Source organism: Salvia splendens, chromosome 19 (assembly GCF_004379255.2).
Source record: "Salvia splendens isolate huo1 chromosome 19, SspV2, whole genome shotgun sequence".
Lineage (NCBI taxonomy): Eukaryota > Viridiplantae > Streptophyta > Magnoliopsida > Lamiales > Lamiaceae > Salvia > Salvia splendens.
The window spans coordinates 16058840-16079204 of NC_056050.1; the positions used below are offsets into that span (position 1 = coordinate 16058840).

Sequence of the window (20365 nt, forward strand, 5' to 3'; positions counted from 1 at the left end):
CTTGTAAATTAAATAAATGGGTTGGGAGTATTAAGTATATTTGTTGGTTTGACTTTTCTTTAGTGGACTATATTAGTTAGCTGTATGCTTTAGTCATTGGAGGATTTATTTAGTTTGGGTTTGCTTTGAATATGAAGAGTTCTTGGGCTGTTCTAATTAAATAATTTTGGGAATATGTTTTGATATCGTGATGAAAAATTACGAGGAGCCAACCGAAGAATTTTAGGCGGCCGCCGAATAATCGAAAACCGAGAAACGAGATAAACGATTTTAATTAGGGTGCATGCATCTTATTTATTTATTTGATTCATTGTGTTGATTTATGTGTTATTTAAATGCTAAGGGTGTTTCCTTGCAAGCGAGATGTGATATCTAGGGAAAGGAAATAATTTCGGATTAAGAACTTGAGGTGGGCTTTCGAACTAAAGTTTTACTAAGGGCAGTGCCCTAAGTATATTTTTATGTGAAAATGATATGAATATTTGTCATGCCGTGTTTTGTTTTATTCTATAGAACCTATCTGATGTGGCTTTTGCCATCAATGGATAATCGAATTCGAGTGTGTTTAGAGAGTGAGTTCCTATTCAGGCTAGTGTACACCTATGGAGATCGTGAGCCATCTTTGGGTCGGTCGGTCTAGTGACTTGGAATGTGGCCACATTCCTTGTCATCAATGGATCAGATATGGTAGACATCTATGGGAAAATGGTTGATCAACCGAATTTTACGATGGAAATAATTTTAGTGTCTTGGGCGATTTCTAAAGTTAAAACCCCAAGGTCACTCAATGGTGGCATGATAAATACTTTTTATAAAATGTTTTCGGCATGAGTCCACTGAGTGCATCAAGTACTCAGCCCTGCATTTCATTTTTAAAATGTGCAGGTTGAGCGGTGACGAGCTTGTTGAGCATAAGAGTGAAGAATGTCTATCAAATGTCTAGAATATGTTGTGTCTTCATACATAGAATTATTCTACTCTCGAAATGCTTCCGCTAAATATTGTTCCTTTTGAGTTGTTGATTGTTGAGATACTCTGATTTTATTCGAGCTATTCCCATTTGTTTTGGGCTATAGTTGAGTTGTGATGTTTCCCCCTTTCTTCCCTGCTTCTTTAATCCTCCCATAGTCGCGATCAACCGTGTTTTCTATCCTTAGAAAATGCGGGCGTGACAAAGTGGTATCAGAGCAATTTTTCTTTCCGCTCTAGACCCGAGAGTCTTTTTTACAGTCATAGTCTAGACTCGTTTCGCTAGACTAAAAGTTTTGTATTGAATCTGAGCAATTTTTCTTTCTGCTCTGGACCCGAGAGTCTTTTTCAGTCTTAGTCTAGACTTGTTTCGCTAGACTAAAATAATAAATGAAATAAAATAAAAGAAGATAAAATAATAATTGTGTATTGAAGGCTCAACATCCCGCTTCGCCACGCTCAATCAAGAAAGAGGTAATTTATTTTTATGAAATTTTTTTTATGAGAAGGTTATCAGGAAACGAGATGAGAAGCTATGGTTATGAAAACAAAGTGTGTTTTACAATGGGATAGAAGAACTATGGTTATGAAAACAAAGTATGTTTTACAATGGAATAGAAGAGCTATGGTTATTAAAACAAAGTATGTTTTACAATGGGATAGAAGAGCTATGGTTATTAACACAAAGTATGTTTTACAATGGGATAGAAGAACTATGGTTATTAAAACAAAGTATGTTTTATAATGAGATAGAAGAGCTATGGTTATAAAAAAAAATAGATATACGTGTGTTTCACGATATATTATGCAATGGGGTGACTTGTCTTTTATAAAAAGATTTGATCAATGGAAAATGTTGTGCTTATTAATTGTTCGAAAATTTTTGAGTTTCGAGAAAAATAGTTTTAACTTTTTTCGTTGGAAAATTGAGCTATGGAAGTGTGATGTTATGAGGTGCAAAGTATAATGCGTTATTTTATGGAGTGTTTTATACGAATGATGAAAGTTGATCCGAAAGTACGTTTTAGGTTTGAATCAAAACTTTTACTTTAAAAGTGAGATGTGGATATTTTAAGGAAAGTGTATAGAAAGCTTTTAAGTCAAAATTTTATGAATGTAAATGTGAAGTGCGAAAGTGTTTTGCTATGGGATGTGAAAATATTGTGTGTTTATCTTGTGGTATGAATGGCGTTAATTGTGGTCGATTCATCTACGAACACCGAACCAACTTTTTGCTATGGGAATTCATGCCCCGTAATGGGCCATTTTTTTTGGTTTTTGAGTGTTAAACAATTAGCAATGAGTAATATCTTAAAACATATCCCATCTGCCCTATCGAGATTTTCTTTTTAGTTTATTTCATTCAAGATAACTCATTGTTAAAAATAAATTTTTTTATTTCTACTTTATTCTCTTCTCTTAACACAAAAAATAAAACTGCATAAAATCTCATGCCGCCAAAAAATGTGTTATCATTCTTGGGACGGAAGAAGTGCACCTTAATACAGTCGATCACGAACTCAGGGCCCCTTTTGCAAAATTTTCTAAAAAACTAGGATTGTGCTCGTCTTCTTCCAATTAATGTATATAGTGAAATTTATTGATAATTTCTAGTGTTTTTTATTTTTTAGGGTTGGAATATAATGTACTATTTTAAACTATTCAAAATGTGTATGTATCGTAGGATTATGAATACATATTGTTTGTGTGCTCTTTTATATAGGGATGAACGAATAGTACTCTCTTCGTCCCTAAAATTAGACAACGTTTAAAATGGCATGAGTTTTAATACACAATTAGTAAAATAGGTAGAATGAAAAAGTGATTGGGAATATTACTAGTGAAGAAATAGACTCAATTCATTACAGAGAAAAAAATTTCTTTAAATAGACATCGTCTATTTCTAGGGGACATCCTAAAATGACAACTATGATCTATTTTAAGAAACGACGGGGTACAAATTAGTGGAATTGGATTGTTTATCAGCCACCCGCGGCAAATACCTATCTTGTCATGGATTCCCAAACAAGCCCATTTCAAGAATTTTGCCAATAATCGTTTTGTAAAAGTAAAAGTAGAATTTTTTTCGGTGCCAAAAAAAATGATAAATCGATAAGAGAGGAATTCAGAAATCCCAGTATCTTTTCACATTCAGTTCTCACAGTTGACACTGGAGCTTGAATACTTTCACCAAACTGAAGATTATGTACATGAAGGAAAACAGACCACCACATTACGAGAAAAAAATCAAGAAATATACTTCATATGTGGGAGAAAAATTTAACTATAATGAACACGTGGTGCGAATCCAGCATCGGTCCTTTTGTCTGTGTGTAAATGTGACTCTTTCACAATGACGAAGATGATTGTGATGGTGCTGCTGAAGCCTTGCAGATGGGGCACCAGTTCTTCACTTGCAGCCACTGGTTTATGCATGTTGCGTGAAAACCATGCTGGCATTCGACCAAGCTCCCAATCCCATCTCCAGGGACATACTCATCCTACCAAAGATGCATAACTTCATCATTCTCTTGAACCACAGGATTGAATTGAATCAAATCAAATCAAATCAAATCAAATCACCCATGATATAATACCAAATAATGCGGTTGTAATTAATCATATCAAATGTAATAATAACCTGGCAAATACTGCATTTGATGTCATTGCCTGATTCTGTGGTTTCTATATTTGACGTGGTTGTCTCATATACGCTTCTCGTCACGCACTTTGACAATGCCTCTTCTGAGAGAGCAGTGCTCACTGTGCCCATCCTTTCTTCTAGACCTACAGTTCCTATTAAAGAAGAACATTGATTTTATATGTAACAGAACCCAGTCCAGCAAAAGAAACAGGTTGCGCAAGGAAACGGAAAGGAAGGCCGACCTCATATGACATGTTATCAATATCCAGTCTCATGTATCTGTGTTGGTCAATGGTCATAGAGGTTGAGGCCGCGGAGGAACAATCTGGTCTCCAGTGCAAGTATTTGCTGTAGATAACGAACGTTGATTACCGAGCATAATAATTTGATTTGTATTGTGTTGGAGATATAGCTGTAAAGGAAAACTAACTGGGCGTAATACAACCCGAGAGAAGAGAAGAAAAACAGAAACGAAAAATACAATGGAAATCGAAACTGTCAAATAAAAACTTAGCCGAGTCGAGGAGTCCTCTTCCCGCAAGACGAGATACGCCCCGGTAGTGCTCTTCGGTTTGGCGTGTCGTCCCCAAAGGTAAAACGGCAGCGTCTCTATTGATGCAGCACCGCAATCAGTAGAGCTCCGGCGAACTGGATGGAGGAGAGGGCAGAGCTTCGACAGAAGGACAATGCAGGGAGAGGGAGAGAGCTTATGATGCAGAATGCGTTTCAATGTGTGTCCTAATGCAGTGGTATGGCTAGCCTATTTATAGGCCAAGCCACCATGCAGGGTCAACCAAGCCTTGATGGCTCATCATGGCAGATTCGTAACCGACGTCGGTTACAAGCTCGTGGCAGGAGTGTGCCACCCGTGTGTGGAGCGTGTGGATTTCTCACGTGGCAGCCGTGACTGTGCCTCGCTTGACGACGTGTCAAGCCACTTGGATTGCTGACTCGGCGGTGGTCCAAAAAGAATAGTTTGGGCCAAGCCCCAAGCCCAAAGACCAATTGCCAAGTCCAAGTCCAAGATCAAGATCGAGATCGAGATCGAGATCGGGATCGGGATCGGGATCGGGATCGGGATCGGGCCCGAGGCCCACGCCCACGCCCACGAGCACGGGCTCGGGCTCGGGCTTTTCCACCCATCTTGATCCACTATAATTATTAAGTAACATAAAGTCACTTAATTTAAACACATTAAAGATGTGTTACTTCTCCAATGTGGGATAATTAACATTTAGTTAATTATTCCCTAAGCTCACACTTAAAGCTTTAATTAAAAGCTAATTATGCCCAACTTTAATCCACTATTTCTTACTCACCGGAAATCGGATTTGAGAAAGTGAATATACTACGTTTATCTACGTAAAATGTAGATCGACGCTATATCATTTAATTTCACAAAATTAAATGTCTCGTCACATTTATTCTTTGGTCAAAACCATTGACCGGACATATTTAATCCATGATTTTTACAATCCCCACATGAGTGGAAATAGCCAAATGCATATGCATGCAGACATAAGCTCAACCCTCGAGAGGTATATAAGCATAAGGATAGGTAGTTGTTGACTTTGAACCCTCCATAGTCGACACCATCGGATACACAGGCGGCTTAGTAGCGCGATGCTTTGAACTAATCCCCCACGGCGTGCACCGAGACTATGGTGTTAACGCTTAAACACCTCAACCTCATCCGTTCTCACGTTTTGTGTCCATTGCGGTCTTGGACACCACTTTGGATTCATAAGTACGTTTTATGAAGCGACCACACTTCGCACTTACATAGGTGATTCTTAGTCAAGTACCTTGCCATACTTGGTCTCTTTGAGAACTCTATCTCTTTAAGATCCTTAAGAACCATTAAAAGTCATAGACTTAGCCTTTACCGCTAGGCAAGTTCTCCAACACTCTATTGCTCTTAGGGAATAGATATAGTTGAGTGTTTCTCATGAACTCTCATAGCTTAGTTGTCCTTTTGAACCAAGTTCTTGGGATCTCCAGTCATCATGGTTGGGTTACCACTATGACCATTCTTTAGTTTGTGGGTTTCAAACCCATTCCCTCTAGCAACTTATTCATTTGATCACGGTTTAACCCTTTGGTTAGCGGATCCGCTAGATTATCTATTGACTTTACATAGTCAATTGTAATCACGCCAGTTGTGATCAAATGTCTCACGGTGTTATGTCGTCGACGTATGTGTCGAGACTTACCGTTATAGAAACCATTGTTTGCCCTTCCAATAGCCGCTTGGCTATCGCAGTGGATTAGCACTGGTGGCACTGGCTTAGACAAAAATGGAATATCTTCAAGGAAGTTCTTAAGCCACTCGGCTTCCTCACCAGCCTTATCTAAGGCAATGAACTCCGATTCCATTGTTGATCGGGCTATACAGGTCTATTTTGTGGATTTCCACGATACAGCACCACCCCCAATAGTAAAGACGTATCCACTTGTCGAAAGTGAGTCTCTATTATCAGATATCCAATTGGCATCACAGTACCCTTCAAGTACCGGGGGTATCTCGAGAAGTGTAGCCCATGATTTTGAGTATATTTTAGATATCTCAAAACCCTCACAAGAGCTCTCCAATGCTCTTTGCTTGGATTGCTCGTGTAACGACTTAACTTGTTCACGGCACAAGCAATGTCAGGTCGAGTGCAATTAGTCAAGTACATAATGCACCCGATGACCCGTGCATACTCTTCTTGTGCAACGGGCTCGCCTTTGTTCTTGCTCAAGTGAACGTCGAGTTCAATTGGAGTCTTAACCGGCGCGCCATCATAGGCTTTGAATTTATTCAATATCTTCTCAACATAATGTGATTGTGTTAAGATGATTCCATCATTCGTCCTTAGAATCTTCATTCCAAGAATTACATCGGCTAGACCCATGTCTTTTATGTCAAAGTTTCTCTTTAACATGACCTTTGTATCGTTAATTACTTGAGTGTTGCTAGCCAAGATTAACATATCATCAACGTAGAGACACACTATAACATGACCGTTATTAGTGCTCTTGATGTAGACACATTTGTCGCACTCGTTGATTTTAAACCCATTTGATAACATCACATTATCAAACTTCAAGTGCCATTGCAATGGCGCTTGTTTCAATCCATATAGAGACTTTACGAGCTTGCATACCTTTTTCTCTTGTCCAGGTACTACAAACCCTTCGGGTTGTTCCATATAGATTTCCTCTTCTAGTTCACCATTTAGAAACACGGTCTTTACATCCATTTGATGAATCTAAAGTTGTGCAATGCAGCAATAGCGAGAAGCACCCGGATAGATGTAATCCTTGTTACAGGTGAATAGGTATCGAAGAAGTCGTGTCCTTCCTTTTGTTTAAAACCCTTTACTACTAGTCGGGCTTTAAATTTATCCACTGTTCTATCGGCCTTAAACTTTCTTTTAAGGACCCATTTACATCCTAAAGGTTTAGCACCTTCGGGTAAATCAACCAACACCCATATGTGGTTTAGCAAAATTGAGTCAATTTCACTTTGAACAGCTTCCTTCCAATGCAACCCGTCTGGGCCATCGAAAGCTACTTTTATAGATGTCGGTTCTTCATCTAGCATAAAAGCATGTAGTCAGGACCAAATGTTTTTGGCGTTCTGACCCTATTACCACGTCTTAGTACTGTATCATTCGGATCGGGCCTTGCACGCTTGCGCGATTTAGGTTCCTCATCCGCTGATTTAGAACTAGTGGCTTCTTCTTCCACTGGTTTAGAACTAGTGACTTCTTCTTCAATTCTTGTCTCAGAATTGGTTACGACTTTTTCTTTGTCCTTGCAAGGAAATGTATTTTCGAGAAATACGGCATTCCTTGACTCAATTGTTGTCCCTACTGTTATAGTCGATATTTCAGACTTGTGAACTACAAATCGATATGCACTACTGTTAAGTGCATATCCAATGAAGATGCAATCAACCGTTTTAGGTCCGATTGTAACTTCCTTGGGCGGAGGAACCATCACCTTTTCCAAACACCCCCACACTTTGAGGTATTTGTAGGATGGCTTCCTTCCCTTCCACAACTCATAAGGAGTAACATCTTTTCCTTTGAGAGGGATCTTATTGAAGATATAGTTGGCTATCAAAACAGCTTCCCCCCACATGTTATGTGGTAATCCTGAAGTTAGAAGCAGTGCATTCATCATCTCTTTTAGAGTTGGATTTTTGCGTTCTGCAACACCATTAGATTGTGATGAATATGGAGCAGTTGTTTGATGAATTATACCACTTGCGTTGCATAACTCCTCAAACGGGGCTACATATTCTCCTCCTCTATCGCTTCGAATCATTTTGATTTTACGACCAAGTTGATTCTCAACTTCGTTCTTATAATTTTTGAACGCCTCTATTGCTTCATCTTTACTTCTTAAAAGATAAATGTAGCAATATCTTGTGCAATCATCTATGAAAGTGATAAAGTACTTTTTACCACCTCTAGTTTGCACCATCTTTAAATCACATACATCCGTGTGAATTAATTCAAGGGGTTTTGTGCTTCGTTCAACCGAATGAAACGGTAACTTAGTCATTTTTGCTTCAAGACAAATTTCACATTTATCTTGATTATCCACTTCATTAGCCTTTAGTAAATCTAAATTCACTAATCTTTTAATGGCTTTTGAATTTACATGTCCCAATCTACAATGCCACAAATTTGAAGACTCGGTCAAATAAGAAGTAGATGCTTTATTATTATTGGCCAATGGCTTTGCAACACTGCGAGTTGCCACACTAAGCTTGAAAAGCCCGTCGGTTACATAACCTTTTCCGAAGGATTTTCCAAACTTATACAAGACAAACCTATCAGACTCAAATACAAGTTTAAACCCCTTATTAACTAGTATTGATCCTGACACTAGGTTCTTGCGGATGTCCAGTACATGCAGCACATCCTTCAAAGTAATAGTTAGGCCAGACGTCATCATGAGAATCACGTTGCCAACGCCAAGGATTTCGGACGATGCTTGATTCCCCATGTTGATCTTTCTCCCTTCAACAGCGGTGTAGGAGGCAAACTTGCTCCTGTCGGAGCAAACATGAGCAGTAGCGCTGGTGTCGATGTACCAGCCACCCTTGTTATCAACAAGGTTAACCTCTTCAGTGACCACTGCAATGAGGTCGTTCTCATCCCAGTCCTTGAATTCCTTCTCAACGACGTGGGCAGCCGGCTTCTTCTTCTTGCTGCGGCAGTCTTTAGCAAAGTGGCCTGGTTTGCCACACTTGTAGCAGTCGCCTTCAAACTTCTTTGAAGGCTGCTTTCCCTTCCCTCTGTCATTTGGACAGTTTGGGCGAGGGCGTTTGTTGGAGGGTCCGCCCCGCTCCAACAGGTTGGCCTTAGCATCAAAAGAGCCCTTAGCCTTTTGATCGTTTTTCCGCACGTCTGCCTCAATGCGCAGCTTTACGATCAAGTCTTCAAAAGTCATCTCCTTTCGCTTGTGCTTAAGGTAGCTTTTGAAGTCCCTCCAACTCGGTGGAAGCTTTTCAATGGCCGTGCCCGTTGTAAAGTTGTCGGGCAAAGCCATTCCTTCGGCAGCAAGTTCATGGATGATCATTTGAAACTCCTGAACTTGTTCCATGACCGGTCTTGTATCGACCATTTTGTAGTCAAGGAACTTAGCTATTACAAACTTCTTATTTCCCGCATTATCACTGCGGTACTTTCTCTCTAGGTTTTCCCACACTTGCCTAGAGGTGTTTACAACAGAGTATACATTGTACAAACTATCATCTAAAGCATTTAGAATAAAGTTTTTACAAAGATAATCTCCTTTGTGCCATGCGTCATAGTGGGCAATGACCTCGATGTTCGTCTCTTGGTCACTTGGCGAGGGCGGCTCGTCTTCTGTGAGATAGTTCACGACGCCCAATGTTGTCAGGTAGAACATCTTTTGGTGCCACCTCTTGAAGTCCGAACCTCCAAACTTTGGCGGCTTCTCGGTGGGTGGCATCATTCTTGGTGCCATAGGTGCCTGATTGACCCCATGGAAGGAGCCTATCCCATTGCCCCCGTAGGAGCCAACATTTGGGTTGGGCATAAAACCCCCCATGTTCGTGTTGGGCAGAGTGCCCCCCACATTCGTGTTGATCCCGAAAGACCCAACACTAGCATTGAGCCCGAAGGCACCAACACTCGATCCATTAAAGGATCCGAAGGAACCACTGAAAGTGGAACCAACCGAACCACCAAAGGTGGAACCAGTGGACGCCCCAAAAGGGTTGTCCCAAACCCAAGGGACAGTTGATGACACGGCTGGGAAGCCGGGAGTCGGCATCATGGAGATGGTGGATGCATTGGCAGATGCACCGGTGGATGGAGTGGGAAGAGTGACGGCGGCGTTGTTGGAGATATAGCTATAAAGGAAAACTAACCGGGCGTAATACAACCCGAGTGAAGAGAAGAAAAACAGAAACGAAAAATACAATGGAAATCAAAACTGTCAAATAAAAACTTAGCCGAGTCGAGGAGTCCTCTTCCCGCAAGACGAGATACGCCCCGGTAGTGCTCTTCGGTTTGGCGTGTCGTCCCCAAAGGTAAAACGGCAGCGTCTCTATTGATGCAGCACCGCAATCAGTAGAGCTCCGGCGAACTGGATGGAGGAGAGGGCAGAGCTTCGACAGAAGGACAATGTAGGGAGAGGGAGAGAGCTTATGATGCAGAATGCGTTTCAATGTGTGTCCTAATGCAGTGGTATGGCTAGCCTATTTATAGGCCAAGCCACCATGCAGGGTCATCATGGCAGATTCGTAACCGACGTCGGTTTGTGGAGCGTGTAGATTTCTCACGTGGCAGCCGTATAGTTTGGGCCAAGCCCAAAGACCAAGATCCAAGATCCAAGATCCAAGATCCAAGATCGAGATCGAGATCGAGATCGGGCTCGGGCCCACGCCCACCCCCACGAGCACGGGCTCGGGCGGGGCGGGCGGCGGCGCGCGTGTGCGCGCGTGTGGGCTTTTCCACCCATCTCGATCCACTATAATTATTAAGTAACATAAAGTCACTTAATTTAAACACATTAAAGATGTGTTACTTCTCCAATGTGGGATAATTAACACTTAGTTAATTATTCCCTAAGCTCACACTTAAAGCTTTAATTAAAAGCTAATTATGCCCAACTTTAATCCACTATTTCTCACTCACCGAAAATCGGATTTGAGAAAGTGAATATACTACGTTTATCTACGTAAAATGTAGATCGACGCTATATCATTTAATTTCACAAAATTAAATGTCTCGTCACATTTATTCTTTGGTCAAAACCATTGACCGGGCATATTTAATCCATGATTTTTACATGTTGTAGGGGATATAAAGATAACAATACCTCATGTGTCAAGTCTTCATCTTGTTGGATTCTCTCAAGAGCCATTAATACCTGCACAGAAGCACCCGGCTCAATTTAGTCCATACAGGATTAGAATTGCGAACTAGCTTAGTGCATAGAAAAGCAAATACCTCAGCAATTCCATCCATGTTAAACTGGCGTAACACATCATGATTCATTAACTGCGTTAATCCAGATTCATCAGAGGCAAAAGATGTTCTTGAACATAAATTGTCACGGTGAGGTCTTGAGCCACTCCGATCACCAACATCAAAAGGTGTCTCATAATCAATTTCAGAGAAACTCACAGGGGGTTCCCTAACAGACAAACCATTTCTAGCATCCAGTTGACTGGAAAACCTCATTCTAGCATTTACATTCGTTGATCTCCGGTTCCAAGAAGAACTAGAGACACTGCTATCCTCTACATAAGCAGAAGTACTATGTGCTAAATCAGAGATGGAAATGCCACTTGTTGTCGTGGAGGTATGCCTGTCTACGTTTGCAGAAGCCGCATTCTTTCTCCCCCTACAAGACGAAATGGTTTCTCCTTCCGAACTTCTCTTTTTGATAAAGTTCTTCCTTACAGATGCTGGTTCTGGTTGCGAACAACTAGGTGGTATGGCATCTGATATAGAATTGCATCTCAGATTCTGCAAACCATACCTGTTCCCGTTGATCCTATTAAATGGTCCTCGCACAGAGCTCCTAGAAGCTGACGGAACAGGGGAAGATGGTGAAGTACTTTGGTTATTTGATCCAGATTTGCAACGAAACGTTTTTTGAGGAGCAACACTAGTTGATGCACTAGAACTACCGGCTTCAGTCATATTAACCTCTTTAGACTTAGTCACTGATACTGACTTATATCCACGTAGATTACTTTGTGTAGGCACTATCCTTTGAGCTTTGGACTTAGTAGATAGACTAGTCTCCAATGGATCAGATGTCACTTGAGAAGATCCTTTTCTCTTTGAATCGAGGCATGACCTCTTTGCATTGGTCATGGTGGAATTACTTCTTGGGGTTTTCCAGTAACTCCAGTTCCACTTGAAGAGTGAAAAGAAGATTTAGAATATTTGCTTGTATCTGAGATTCCGACTCTACCATTCTGACCAAACTTAACTGTTCTACTGCATCCAATCCGGTTGCAAAATTGAGCATCATCATCCCCTCGAGCGACTCCTTCTTTGAAAGCCCTTACACTGTAATTCTTTCTGGGAGTCCAGAAGATCGATTCTCTCAGCCTCAAACCATTACTAAGACTCCTAATCTAGTAGACATGAAATGGCACCATAGAATCATGAGATGGATAAAAACAACCACATATGTCCTACCTCATTGATCACAAACAAGATAAGCATTATTGAGGGGGAAATTCTCAAGAAACAGAAGCACTCTGAATTGGCTTATCGATAGTAAGAACATTCAAGCAAAGCGAAAAATGGTTACAAAAATAATCCAATTTACCAATTTTCCTCTACTGCAGTAGTACATTATATGATTCAATATAGATAGACTACCTGAACATATACTGCAGAAAACCATCTGCAATCTAAATATTCACGACGATCGATAAATATTTGAACAAGATGCGTGAGACTAGAGCATCAAGCTTGAATATATGCGTGTGGAAGCAATTTCGGCAAGCAGCAATCATTCATCACAGTACTAAAATGAAAGGGATCAACAAAGCAATACCAAAATTCATCAGTATCTGATTAACAATCACAAAACAAACTAATATGCGTATGATTGGCATAAAACGACGTTTAGCTGAATTAGTTTATTAAGAGTAAGAATAGACTCATAACACAGTCAAAGAGCCGTTTCCGTATTCCACGGATTATCATCTTATGTGATTCCTTCAACACTTCCAATTATTGATTGGTAAAGCAACATTCCACAGAAGAAGAAAAAACACAGGTTTCAAGCAGCGATTGCGACGCTATCTGTTGTAAACCAAACAATCTCGATGATAAAATCCACACAAAAATCAGAAACACGGGCATCCATAATCCAATCACGATTCAGAACAGGATCAAAACATGAACAAAAACGAAATCAAATAGAAAGCGAAACACGCATCATCAGGAAACAAACCTTACGACGATGAAGCCAATGATCCTGCGTCGGCGCTTCTGTGCCTTCCTTTCACAAGCTCCCGATTCTTTCTCTCTGGTCTGACAATCAAAAGCGAAAAGAGAAAGTTTTAAACACTACTAGGAATGTCAATGTAGCCCGCAACCCGTGGGCTGACCCGAATAGCACGCCAAATTTATAGGGGTAGGGCTGGAAATTTCTAGCCCGATAAAATTAAAACCCGACTAGCCCGCACCCGATTAACCCGCGACCCGTTAGGGTCAGACCCGAAAACCCGATGGGCTGGCCCGAAAACCCAATAAAATTTCTATTATTCTATTTTTTACTCATAATTCGACACTTCATTGATTAATTTTATAATATAAATAACTAAAAAAATAACTTTCAATTTTATATTAAATATATAAATTATATATTGAATTTTTATTAATATAATAATTGATAAATAAATTTAAAACTTCAAATTCACTTAAAAAAATATTTAAATTTCTAAAACATGCATTAAAATATCTCAAATATTAGTATTTGATCATGTTTATGATTGAGTTTAACCATATATCTCAAATTTATCATAATTAAATATTTTACATTTTATGAATATAACTAATTTTCATCATTATTTACTAGATTGATCGCATGTTAATCTTATCGGTAGCAACCCGATTAACCCGCCGGGCTAGCCCGAAACCCGAGCTTTTAGGGTTAGGGTTGAACTTTTACAACCCGAAAGAATTCACAACCCGATTAGCCCGCACCCGATTGGCCCGCAACCCGAGTAGGGCCGACCCGAAACCCGATGGGCAGGCCCGATTGACATCCCTAAACACTACGCAATACGAGAATTGCCCTGGCCTTTTTAGAGAGAGAGAGTAATGCTCTATTTGTAGAATTAATAGTGAAAATGAAAATGAAAATGAAAATGAAAATGTGAAATGGTAAGTTTAGATACGAGCGCGTGCGTATGTTGTTAATGGCAAATTAGGGAATATAAATAATAATTTGGATATGAAAGGCCGTCCGCGACGTGATCTCCGCAGTCCGATTCGGTTCGTCGGTCAATGATTGTGCAATGTATTTTACTTAATAAAATACTCCTAAAATTTATCACTTATTTCTATTTTCGTCCGTCTCTAAAAATTTATCACATTTCACTCTTATCATTTTTTGTGTGGATTCACATTCCATTAATTCATTTTCACTCACATTCTCACTCTAAAAGTATGACTCACATGTCTGATGCTACTAACTTTTTCAATTCATTTTTATTACATTTCTTAAAACCCGTGTCGGTCAAATGATGACAATTTATGAGAAACAGAGGAAGTATATTTTAACATTTTATAGAGAAAAAAATAAATTGAAAAAGTATATTTCTTATTTATCTTCTCAATAATTATACTTTCTTAAAATGTACTCCTAATAGTAAATTTTAAGAGAATAAAGTAAATTTAAAAGATAAACAAAAATAATTATTTTTTTATTTTTTATGTGAAGAAAGTATAAATCCTAAACCTTATAATACCTTATCAAATACTTTTTTTATTAAACAATAAATTTTTATAAAAAAGAGATAAGTATGATAGTTATTTATCTTCATCTCTTTATTATTTTCTTTGGAGATGCTCTTAGTGAAGGGATTTTTATTAGTTGCAAAATCGGCTCAAATGAATAATTTGATATTTTAAATGCGAATATTTTTAAAGCAATATGCAAAGACATAATTTGTCAAAAGTTTGTGAATTTATACACAGATACAAACATCACACCAAATGTCGTGTGGTTTGATTGTGATTTGTGCCATCTAATGTAGTAAACAATTTCTACCAAGACCGTTATTCTGATTGGTAGCAAAAATCAGATCAAACTTAAAATTCTCAAATTTTGTGTGGTTACATTTTTTAGTATTTTCCAAAATTAGAGATATTAGTCTATTTTTGAATGAGTTTTTCTAAAAATGAGAATTATAAAAAATCTTGTCATGTTAATTATATTAATTTATATCCAAAAGTAGGTAGTAGCGGGCCTAGCGGCAAATTGGTCATGCTGTAATAAAATTAATAAATATTTGTGTGTAACTCACCCACACCTAACATATAAGCCGCTAAGAGGCCAAGTCGAAGATCCGTTAAAAGTCTTAAAAAAAAAACATATAAGCGGCATATCCCTAAAAATCAGATCTCATTCCTTATGAAGCCTAACATAAGATACATGCATATATCCCTAATTCTAATACTCGAAAACATTCGTTCATATTAAATGGTTAAAAGAATTGCACGGTATCTTACAAATAATTTTTTACTATGAATGTTTTGAAAAGAATCCATTATATGTTGGTAAATTATTATGTTTCTTGAATACACACGATTACACGTGCGTATAATCACATTTTGTCGTTTACACACTTTATATAACAATTTGTGGTAAGTTTATATGTTATACACACGACTACACTAACATATAATTATAAGGACAAATAGTAAAAAAAATTATAAACTAGGATCAAATTCTAGTTTATCTCACACTTTTAAAATCAACTAGAATTATGAAGTATTGAATTTGTTCTTATTATCTCATGGTGAAAAAATCAACCGGCGAAGTCGTTTTTCTATTAATAGACAACATTTTCTAATTCATCGTCTGTGATGTGTGCATATAATTTTTCGGTTTCCAAATCACATAGTATTTCACTAAAAAACCATTATGGGATAATTGAGAACAAATCCAAGATTCTTAAGTTTTCTAGTTGATTTTTAAAATTGCATGACAAATTAAACCATAATTTGATCAAACTTTATGATATTTTGGCAATTTATCCTTATAAAAAACATGTCTCTATTGAAATATTACAATAAGTAAAACATCTATTAGAACATTTGAAAAATGTCAAGTAATGCACATTGAAACACACACAAGGTGTTTTTTTTCCAAATATAGTGACTCAATGATTTCATAGTTTTCACTTTTCATATAGCAAAAAAGGTACAATCTAAAGAATTGAAAAACTCGATAAATGTCATACCACCCTATTTACCATAAAACAATTGCAAAAAAAAAAGAACGATAGCCCACAAAACAAACTCTACACTCAAACCCTTAGAGCATCTCCAATGGTTGGAGAAGTAAACTAGTAATATAACTATCATATTTACTTTTTTTTATGAAAAATCATTCTTCATGGGGAGAACCAAGGGGAGAGGTATTTGAGATGGTATTATACATTTTTCCATTTTGAAGAGGTATCTTTACCTCCCCGTCAATGGAGAGGTAAAATCTTATAACTACTATATTTGCCTTTTTTCATGAAAACCCTTCTCCAAAGGGAAATGTATTTGAGAGGAAAAATTCTATTTTTGTTAATGTATGTTAATAGATTTCCATTTTAAGGAAGGACTTTAGTTGTATTCCGACTCAGGGAGTGACGCATAACCGTTGTGCGTCTTTATTAATGAAACGCATAAGAGTTATGCGTCTTTTAGTAATGACGCACAAAGCTTATGCGTCTTTGTGTAATGACGCACAAACATTCGGCATATTATAATGACGCACATGCGTCTTCACTTAATGACGCACAACTCTTATGCGTCTTTGTGGAATGACGTATAAGAGTTATGCGTCTTCCAGACGGGTTTTAAGGAGGCAGAACGCTCACAACAACAGAAGCATCGGACGGAGAGTGCACAACGACTATTTTCAACAATTTTCGACCGGTTCCCGACGGATTTCAACCGTTTCCAAACATATTTCGGTAATTGTCCTTCAATTTGGCTACATCATTCTTTATTGCTTAATTTGTGCAGGTTTTTCCTAATTTAGTAAAGTTAGGGTTTATGATGAAATTGATGAATTTACGGTCGATTTTTGTTGTTTTGTTGCCTATTTATGTGTTTCACATGTATATAATTCAATTGTGTGTTTTGTTGCCTATTTGTGGATGATGCCTATTTGTGTGTTTCACATGTATACAATTCACATGTATATAATTGTGCACCTTATTACTAAGATAAAATTTGAATCTTGGTTATGTTTTCAAATTGGAATATAGCTTGCTGTTTTTCAATTGAAGTTGCAATTTTAAGTTGGATTGTTGAGTTTTTATGATAAAAATTGAATCTTGGTTATGTTTTACAATATTTTTCAAAAAAATTTTGGATGAATGTTTTGAAGCAGATGACATCTTCAAGTTTCGAAGAACAGTTATATTATGGACCTGAGGATCCATCATTACTCTTTCATCAAAACGAACACATTTCAGCCTCATTGTTGGCAAATGGCACATCAAATGTTTATAGAGTTCGTCGGACGGAAAGTAAGGTTTGGGCAGTGCAAATACATGAAAATATGAAGTATTGGCTTGATGTATGGGGTTTCAAAGGCGTGTTGGAATGTGAAAGGCTGATGAGGATGGACAACGAGCTTATCACTGCCTTGATCGAGCGCTGGAGGCCTGAGACACACTGTTTCCACCTACCAGTTGGAGAAGTTACCGTAACCTTACAGGATGTACAAAGCATGTGGGGTTTGAGAGCAGACGGTCGTGTTTTCACTGGCCGTGACTACCCTAACGGATATGAAGATTGGCCCAGCAAGTGTCGAGATGTGTTGGGATGGATACCTGACGCAGAAACTGAAATGAAGCAGGACGGTTTGTTAATGACATCTCTTATCCACCAAGCGACGATACCTTTGGGTGATGGGCTGCATGATTATGCATACATCCCAAGGGCACGTATACATGCTTTGATCTTGTTAGGGGGCTTATTATTCCGGACACCACAGGGTGCAAGGTCCCCTTTATGTGGTTAAATGCTTTTGACGATCAGGAAGAAGTGTCTACTATCAGTTGGGGTAGTGCTGCTTTAGCATTTCTGTATCATTATTTATGCGAGGCTTCTGTAGGCAGACAGAAAAGAAATGTGGGTAGACCTATGGTTCTTTTGCAGCTATGGGCGTGGGAAAGAATGCCCACATTGAGGCCATCCTTTGTGATATCGCCTATGCACACGCCGTATACCTCGTGTGGAGCCAAGTAATGTATTTTTTACATTAACTCACTTAATTATGTTTCTTTGGTAACTTTATACATTAATTTTATGTATAGGTGGCAAGGAGTTACTAAAATTGGAAATGCTCCCCGACATTCAGTAGCTCATTATCGTGATCAATTATCACTGATTCGTCCCGGCCAGGTGAAATTTATTTTTGTTGTCTTAGTTAATGAATTTCCTATAGTATGAAATTAATTATAAATTTTATATTATTTTTTTGTAGTTTCTGTGGACACCGTATGCAGATTGTATCCTGCCTGATTACTGCGTTGATTCGACTGCATCCTTCTTGTGCGACACTTACTTGGTGTGCTGGTCATTTATCGAGGCACACGAGGCTGGACGAGTTTACCGACAATTTAACCGCTACCAGCGTATTTCTACTAGCCCTAATCTAATAAATTGGGTAAAACTACCAAATGAAAGCAAAATAAACATGAATAATGATGAATGTAGCTAAATTGAAGAACAATTACCGGAACTTATGGAGAAAACGTTGGAAATCGATTGAAATCGTCGGACCTCACACGAAATCGCATACACCCGAGAGAGGAATTGAAAGTGTGCTTCTGTGCGCTGCTTCTGCCTTCTGCCTTCTGTTAAAACCTGACGGAAAGACGCATAATGGTTATGCGCCATTATACAAAGACGCATAAGAGTTATGCGTCTTTAAAAACGCATAATGGTTGTGCGTCATTACATATCAACGGATGATGGTTATGCGTTTTATTAATAAAGACGCATGATTGTTATGCGTCACTCCCTAAGTCGGAATGAAACTAAAGCCCTTCATTAAAATGGAATTCTATTAGCATGCTAGAACAAAAATAGAAAGAGCTCGTATTTGAGAAGGTATTACACTTTATATTTTTTAATGCATTTTGTACTATTATTTTATTTTCAACAAATAATTTACCTTTCTATATACATTTTCCCTTTGGAATGTGTTATTTTTTAGAAGAGTATATTTCACTTTTTAAGAAGGTAAATGCATAATGTACCTTTTCTATATCCTTCTCCCCTTGGAGATGCTCTTAGGGTGAATGAATCAACGTTACAAATTTCTATCATGATTTATGGAATAAATTATTGATGTGCAGGGAAAATATGATCTAAATTAATATGCTATTCCCTCCGTCCCAAAAAAATATGCATTCTTTCTTTTTTAGTTCGTTCCACAAGAATATGCACTTTCTAATTTTGGTAACTTGTTTTTCTCTAATGAGGTGAGACTCATTCTTCACTAACAATATTTTAATTACTTTTTTTCTCTACCCCTCTCTTACTTTATCAATTTTGCATTAAAATCTGTGCCAAACCCAAAGTGCATATTCTTTGGGGACGGATGGAGTATTAACTCATACTGTGTATTGAGTAATGAGTATTTAAACACAAATAAGTGATTCAGCTATTTTAACTCTTCAAGTGTATGTCAATCCAAGCAAGAAATCTTTTTGTTACACAGTTCAATTGAAAAATGATTAAGCCATCTCTCATTCAATTTATCCATGAACTTGTTAGATTTTATTTGCATTAATTAATTAAATTCCATTATCCTAATATAGTCTGTATATATTTCTAAATCAACAAGGCTAGCTAGTATCTAGAAGCCAAACAACCAAAAATCAAGAAAAAGATATACCAAAAGTTTGAGATCATATAGTTTTGTTTTGTTTGTGGATTCACACGTCCGGATCGATCTCTAATGTTAACATATTCACTCATCTATCAAAAAATATTTTCTTTTACGCCTCCCGATTTGGTTTGAGCTCTTGGATTGTCACTTTATTTTAGATACCATGGATAATTATGAATATCCATATTTTCGTATCAAATTTGCGAAAGAGAGAACAGAACCCACCCAAGGATAAACTACAATAATATCATATCCTGCTAGAAAACTTGGAAATGTGATCAATAGTTTATGTTTCATGTTTAGTAAAGTCACGAGTCATCTTCTATTCCTTGTATGCGGAAGGAACCTAAAGAGTATTGCTACCCATCCCTGCCTACATCTGCTGATTTTCGACCCAGAAATCTATAGCTGCTTGCTGTGTTTTAACCTTCTTAGGAAGAGTTTTAGACTTGAAGCATCATGTTTACGAGAACTTAATTTTTCGCTTTCCAGAACTCATGGTGGAAGGCAAGAGTTCAGGGCAAAATACACTTATGATGGAGGAGATTCAGTTGTATACTAACTGGGATGATGTGATGTGTTCCATATGCTTGGACTTCCCTCACAATGCTGTTCTTCTCC

At 38.1% G+C, this 20365-nt stretch overlaps 1 protein-coding gene across 3 annotated transcripts; it reads right to left on the reverse strand.

Moving 5' to 3' along the window:
- Positions 1 to 3093: 3093 nt before the first annotated feature.
- Positions 3094 to 13196, reverse strand: LOC121778847. 3 transcript variants are annotated; one of them, XM_042176250.1, is made up of 7 exons: positions 13064 to 13113; positions 12484 to 12631; positions 11092 to 12177; positions 10961 to 11011; positions 3856 to 3961; positions 3611 to 3765; positions 3094 to 3470 (listed from the first exon to the last, which is right to left on the reverse strand). In XM_042176250.1, exons 3-5 carry the CDS (start codon positions 11965 to 11967, stop codon positions 3902 to 3904), a joined length of 987 nt encoding a protein of 328 aa, XP_042032184.1. In that variant the 5' UTR covers positions 11968 to 12177; positions 12484 to 12631; positions 13064 to 13113; the 3' UTR covers positions 3094 to 3470; positions 3611 to 3765; positions 3856 to 3901. The 3 variants fall into 3 exon arrangements, with proteins under 3 accessions (XP_042032184.1, XP_042032183.1, XP_042032182.1); XM_042176249.1 differs by lacking the exon at positions 12484 to 12631 and having other exon boundaries at positions 13064 to 13196; XM_042176248.1 differs by lacking the exon at positions 12484 to 12631 and having other exon boundaries at positions 11092 to 12233; positions 13064 to 13134.
- Between the last annotated feature and the right edge of the window lie 7169 nt (positions 13197 to 20365).

Coding starts and splice junctions, on each gene's coding strand:
- LOC121778847 (XM_042176249.1), bottom strand. CDS start 11,967: ATGACCAATGCAAAGAGGTCATGCCTCGATTCAAAGAGAAAAGGATCT. Junction 11,012..11,091: donor ACATGGATGGAATTGCTGAG/GTATTTGCTTTT, acceptor GCTTCTGTGCAG/GTATTAATGGCTCTTGAGAG. Junction 3,962..10,960: donor ATGAAGACTTGACACATGAG/GTATTGTTATCT, acceptor CGTTATCTACAG/CAAATACTTGCACTGGAGAC.